This window comes from Cebus imitator, unplaced genomic scaffold (genome assembly GCF_001604975.1).
Source record: "Cebus imitator isolate Cc_AM_T3 unplaced genomic scaffold, Cebus_imitator-1.0 Scaffold9, whole genome shotgun sequence".
Classification (NCBI taxonomy): domain Eukaryota; kingdom Metazoa; phylum Chordata; class Mammalia; order Primates; family Cebidae; genus Cebus; species Cebus imitator.
In genome coordinates, this window is record NW_016107324.1 from 12617174 (window position 1) to 12624040 (window position 6867).

A 6867-nucleotide genomic window follows, 5' to 3' on the forward strand; every position below is an offset into this window, starting at 1 on the left:
CCGTCTCTACTAAAACTACAAAAAATTAGCTGGACTTGGCAGTTCATGCCTGTAGTCCCAGCTACTCGGGAGGCTGAAGCATGAGAATCGCTTGAACCTGGAGACAGAGGTTGCAGTGAGCTGAGATCACACCACTGCACTCCAGCCTGTGTGACAGAGTGAGACTGTCTCAAAAAAAAAAAAATTACAAGAAATGTTTGTATGTTTACTTATTAGTTTTACTTATTTCTATTTCTTTCTGTTACTTGTTGCAAATACTAGTAGAGCAGAGTGAAGGTTTTAGGTGTGGGATACTAACTAAATTCTGTTTGTCTTTCCTTTCTCTCCTTTGTTTTGTTTTTATTCAGAGCCTGCAAGTGGTGAAAGAAAAAATGCATCTACTGCTGTTGCTGAGTCTGTTGCCAGGTAACCAAAGCTGGATGCTATTTAGAGTTTAATAGGCAGCTACTGGTAATGAGGGTAGATGGTTTATCAACAGAGGAAAAAAATTAAAATGAGACTCTTCCATAAAGGATTTAGCAATGTATTGAATTGACCACACACTTATAAATTAATACTTTTTTAAGTGCAGTGAAGCTTTTTTTCTGCACCTGGAAAGGTATTAAATGTCTTTCTTTTTGTTCATGTGAGAGTTCCTCTCCCCACTTATTTCTGTTGCCGAGACAAGAGTCTCCACAATCTCAGGATTGTTGTTCCAATTGATGAGAAAAGGAAGGCTTAACAAGAGATGGTTACAGACCTTGTTCCTTTTGCAGTCCTGTATTCAGCCACAGACTCAGGTCATTTTCTCTTCTGCCTGTCAAATTAACTACTATGTTGAGCTGTTATTTTTGCTTTGTCATGAATGTTGTAATGCTTTGAGGATGAATATGACCCCATACTGAGGTTTTGGTTGTTAAGCTTTGCCACCTGGTGGCTGTGAGAGTACAGTTGTTTCATTTGTGTTTGGCATGAGTCATCCAGCATAAAATACTAACAGCCGTTGGTGAAATATAGGTAAGAATTCTTTTTTTTTCCTTTTTTGAGACAGAATCTTGCTCTGTTGCCCAGGCTGGAGTGCAGTGGCGTGATCATGGCTCACTGTGACCTCAACATCCTGAGCTCCAGCAATCTTCCTGCCTCAGCCACCTAAGTAGCTGGGACTATAGGCGTGCACCACCTCACCTGGCTAATATTTATATTTTTTGTAGAGATGGGGATCTCATTATGTTGCCCAGGCTGGTCTTGAACTCCCGGGTTCAAGCAGCCTGCCTGCCTTGACCTCCCAAAGTGCTAGGATTACAGGCGTGAGCCACCATGCCTCACCAAGAATTCTTACATCAGAGGCTAGGCAGGTACTGTAAATAAAGTTATTTACAGTATAAATAACTATTTATACAGAGGGTTGAGGACAATGGCAAACTGAATGTATTGTCCATGTGAAAGGGTATGCCCCACTCAACTCCAGCCAGTGGTTGTCATGCAAGATTGCAAACTTACGGTTGCCACATCTTTGTTTTTAAAAAGAAATCCTGGATTTTTAAAAATAAAATACCAAAAGAGGCCTGTGGACTAAATGTGACTTCTTTCTTGTGAGTTTCTGACCTTTTTCAAAGGCTTTTGATCTGTTCTTCTCTGGGCTATTGTATATTTAATCTGAAAGATGAGTACCTTAGGGTCCTTACTCATTTGAAGATCCTTTAATGATACATTGTTGAACTATCATTAAAGTTGAAGAACTTGAGAAGGTCTTTAGAAATTAGAGAGCTTAGAAGGGTAAGAAAGTAGAGTGTGTATCTGATCTATTTGGCATTAACAGAATTTTTGGCCAGGAACAAGTTGTTACGAGTTTGTACATATGCATATTCAGAGGGAACAGAGTGTGTTGCTGAAGCTTCTAGAACCCTTAGGGTAGAAAGTAGAGAGGAGAAAATAAGGAAAAACTTTGAGCAGAGTGTTGGAATGGTAGATCATAGAATGAGATGAAATTTATTGATACTGTTTTGAAGAAAATTTTCTATATAAGCATCTAAATTAAAAAATTTTTTACTTGTTTGCCGTTGGGTTCACTATAACAAATCATCTAAAGTAAGCCCTGTCACAATATTGGAAGTGGTCCTTGCTTAAGCTGCATTTAGGTAGAGCTTTTTTGTTTGTCTGTTTGTTTCTTTCAACCTGGGTGACGGAGTCTCACTTTGTCACCCAGGTTGCAGTGCAGTGGTGCAATCACAGTTCACTGCAACCTTGACCTCCTGGGCTCATCTGATCCTGCTTCAAACCCACAAGGAGCAGGAGCTACAGGTGCCTGCCACTAAGCCTGGTTAATTTTTATATATTTAGCAGAGGTAGGGTTTCATCATGTTGCCCCGGCCAGTCTCTAACTCCTGAGCTCAAGTGATCCACCTGCCTTGGTCTCCCAGAGTGGTAGAATTAGAGGCATAAGGCACCATGCTCGGCCTAGGTGAAGCTTTTATTTTACTATAGAAGGTTTCAAGCGTATACGAAAGTAAGAGAGAGCAGTATACTGGACTGCCATGTATTCATCACTCAGTTCCAAGAATTACCTGTGGCCAGTCTTGATTCATTTATAGATATTTCCAGCACCTGCTCCCTACTGAATAATTTTGAAGATAATTTTAGCATTATATAATTTTATCTGAAATGCTTCAATGCTGTCTCCAAAAGATAAGGATTCTTAATTTAAACCTTAACCATATTACTATTATCATACTTTAAAAAATTGACAATGGTTCCTTAATATCCTAAAATACTCAGTGTTCAGATTTCTCTCATTGTCTCATAAATGGTGTTTTACAGTTTGTTTGACTCAAGATCTGAGGTTCACATATTGAATTTGATGATGTCTCCTTAAGTCTTTTAAAATGTATAGACTGCCCCTCAAATTTTTTTTTTTTTTGGCCTCTTGCAAATTATTTGTTGAAGGTACAGATGGTTATATGTTTTTCTACATTCTGGATTTTGCTGATTGCATCTTTATGGTACTTAATACAGTTCTCTGTCCACCTTATTTCCAGTGAGTCTTGTTTGAGAATTTTAAATTACGCTAATTCAAAACAAGTATGAAGAATCTGCATTTTGGTGTAAGGTGGTTTGGAGTGTGGTATGCAGAGAAAGCATTTTATTTCCTCTTTGTATACAAGGATAATCTCCAAAGGTACTTTTCTTTTCCAAACTAACAATTATATTGCTTTAATATATTATCTTAGTCCCCAGAAGACCATGTCTGTCTTCTGGCAAGAGAATGAGGCTCGAAGCGAGGATACTTCCACCATACCTATCAGGTAAGCATTATTTTCATAGAATCTTTTGGGCTACATTGGTTCACAAAATGGTTGGTGCAAAAATCCTAATATGTACTGTGCTGTGGTTTGACTGTGGCATGTGTTGGAAACTTAACCCCCAGTGCAAGTGTTGAGAGGTAATTAGTGGTATTGGTATAAAGCTACAGAAGTTGAACACACACACACACACACACACACACACACACACACACACACACGGTAATCATGGGAGCACTGCCCATATGAATGCATTAAGGCTGTTACAGTGAGCATGGGTTAATTATAGAAGGTTAAGGGGCAGTTTGGCCCCCTTTCCACCCTCTTGCATTTACCCTCACCATGTGATGCCTTCTACAATGTTATGATGCAGCTAGAAGGCCTGCACCAGCTGGCCATCTAGATGCTGGTGCCATGCTTTTGGTCGTTCCAGCCTTCAGAACCATGAGCCAAAGCCTGTGAATCTTTTCTTTATAAATTTCCCGGTCTGGTGGGAATCCTGTTATAGCAGCAGAAAACAGACTAGGATGTACTGCTACTATTTTGTGAGCTTGAGCTTACCTTTTTTTTTTTTTTTTTTTTTTTTAACCTTAAGGGCCTATAACGTATTCTGGATAGATTCATGAGCCATCATGAGACATTTTACTAAGTGTTTTATAGATACACTTTTTTTGTCTTTATCTGCCAGTTGTGTAAATTTGAAACGACTGTCTTCATAAATAAATAAATTTTGAGATAGGATCTCATACTGTCACCCAGGCTGGAGTGAAGTGGTGTGAACATGGCTCACTGAAGCCTTTACCTCCTGGGCATCAGCCTCCCCAGTTGCGAGGACCATAGGCATGTGCCACCATACTGGCTAAGTTTTCTATTCTTTGTAGAAATGGCTTTTCACTATGTTGTCCAGTCTGGTTTCAAACTCGTGGGATCAAGCAGTCTTCCCACCTTGACATCCAAAAGTGTTGGGAATACAAATGGAAGCCATTGTGCCCTGCCTATGAAAATAATTGATGTAATTCTATATTTCTCAGATTAGTTTTTATTTTGAAAATCATGTTTACTTTTAACAGACTTTTTATTTCCCTTTAGCTTCTCACAGAGCAAAATATGAGATGTTTAGCATCCCAAATTTAAAGTTTTTAAGATTTAATGGAATTAATTTTTCTGTAATTTCTTTTTCTTTTTAGAGACAGGGTGTCACTCTGTAACCCAGGCTGAAGTGCAGTGGTGTAGTAGTAGCTCACTGCAGCCTCAAATACCTAGGCTCAAGCAGTCCTGCCTCAGCCCCCTGGGTAACTAGGACTATAGGCATGTGCCACCATGTCTGGCTAATTTTTTTTTTTTTAACTTTTTGTAATCCCAGCACTTACTATGTTGCCCAGGCTGGTCTCAAACTCCTGGGCTCAAGTGATCCTCCCGCCTTGTCTTCTCAAAGTGCTGGGATTATAAGTGTGAGCCACTGTGCTTAGCCCCATAATTTCTTTACTCCATAATCCCTTAGAACAGTTCTGAGGCAGGAAAAGTTTTGAGTTACAGGTCTTTTTTCTCTGTTTAAGTAATTAAGGAGGTGACTGGTCACAGTGGCGCATGCCTATAATCCCAGCACTTGGAGGCCAAAGCATGAGGATTCCTCGAGGCTAGGAGTTTGAGATGAACCTGGGTGACATAGTAAGACCCTATTTCGTTTCTTTTTTTTTTTAATTAGCATTTTGGTAACAGATGTGCAGAGAAAGTGAGACCCTGTTTCTGCCGAAGGGAAAAAAAATCGCTGGATGTGGTGGCATGCACTTGTGGTCCCAGCTACTTGGAAGACTGAAGTGGGTTGATCGTTTGAACCTGGGAGGTTGAGGCTGCAGTGAGCTGTGGTTGCGCCACAGCACTTCAGCCTGGGGGACAGAGTGAGATCCTGTCTCAAAAAAATAAAGAATAAAGAGTATCTTGTATGGAATACATGATTCTTATGTTTAGTGTAGAGAGATAAGTAATGGCAGTGGAATTGAACCTGTATTTTCATTACGAAGTGAAGTATCTTTTACCTCTAAAATTCAGTGATTTCATAATTAGGCAATGTGATAATGTTTTGTCAGTAGGTGTATCACTAATAGTCATATTAGTAGCATGATTTGGCTGGGCGTGGTAGCTCACACCTGTAATCCCAGCACTTTGGTAGACCGAGGTGGGTGGATTGCCTGAGCTCAGGAGTTTGAGACCAGCCTGGGCATCATGGTAAAACCTCGTCTCTACAAAAAGTACAAAAATTAGCCGGGCGCAGTGGCTCACGCCTGTAATCCCAGCACTTTGGGAGGCCAAGGTGGGAGGATCACCTGAGGTCAGGAGTTCAAGACCAACCTCGCCAACATGGTGAAACACCATCTCTACTAAAAAATATAAAAAATTAGATGGACGTGGTGGCGGGTCCCCATAATCCCAGCTGCTTGGGAGGCTGAGGCAGGAGAATCACTTGAACCCAGGAGGTGGAGGTTGTAGTGAGCCAAGATCATGTCATTACGTTCCAGACTGGGCAACAGAGCAAAACTCCTTCTCAAAAAAAAGTACAAAAATTAGCCAGGTGTGGCAGTGCATGCCTGTAGTCCCAGCTACTTGGGATGCTGAGGTGGGAGGATGGCTTGGGCCCAGGAGATGGAGGTTACAGTGAGCCGAGATCGTGCCACTGCATTCCAGCCTGGGCAACAGAGCCAGACCTTGTTTTTTTTTTTTAAAAAAAGGCTAGGCATGGTGGCTTACGTCTGTAATCCCAGCACTTTGGGAGGCCAAGGTGGGTAGATCAGCTGAGGTTGGGAGTTTGAGACCAGCCTGACCAACATGGAAAAATGCTGTCTCTACTAAAAATACAAAATTAGCCAGGCGTGATGGTGCATGCCTGTAATCCCAGCTACTCGGGAGGCCGAGGCAGGAGAATCGCTTGAACCTGGGAGGCAGAGGTTGCGTTGAACTGAGATCGTGCCATTGCACTCCAGCCTGGGCAACTGTGTCTCAAAAGAAAAGGCCAGACAGGGTGGCTCACACCTATAATCCAAGCATTTTGGGAGGCTGAGGCAGGAGGATCACTTCAGTCCAGGAGTTAGTGACCAGCCTGACCAACAAGGTGAAACCCTGTCTCTACTAAAAATACAAAAAATAGCCAGGTGGGGTGGTCCTTGCTTGTAGTCCCTAGCTACTCTGGAGGCTGAGATACGAGAATCACTTGAACTCTGGAGGTGGTGGTGGTAGTGAGCCAAGATGGTGCCACTGCACTATAGTCGGGGCAGCAGAGCAAGACTGTCTCAAAAAAAAAAAAAAGTAACAGCATACTTTCTACGTTCCTATGTTCGTTATTGAAGGAAGTATTTAAAAGAAAGATGTCTGCTTTAAATGGGCATTCTGACTAAGTGTGTGTTTGTTGATATTCTTGGACATCAAATGATCCTGATGGTAAGGAAATCATGTGATTTAAAAAGTGGTATAGTAATGGCCCAGCTATTAGTAAATTTATTGATGTCGTTGTATTGCCTTGCTTTTTTTTTTTTTTTATTTTTTTTAAAATATATATATATATATATGTATATATATATACACACACACACACACA

General features: G+C 41.0%; 1 protein-coding gene across 3 annotated transcripts in view; it reads left to right on the forward strand.

Annotated features, from left to right (window-relative positions):
• Positions 1 to 6867, forward strand: part of TP53BP1 (tumor protein p53 binding protein 1) — a 91311-nt gene that overhangs the window by 50841 nt on the left and 33603 nt on the right. For all 3 annotated transcript variants that reach the window (XM_037744787.1, XM_017546196.2, XM_037744801.1), the window contains 2 exons: positions 348 to 405; positions 3207 to 3281. In XM_037744787.1, the coding sequence (XP_037600715.1) occupies positions 348 to 405; positions 3207 to 3281 (133 nt within the window). The remainder of the gene's footprint in view (positions 1 to 347; positions 406 to 3206; positions 3282 to 6867) is intronic.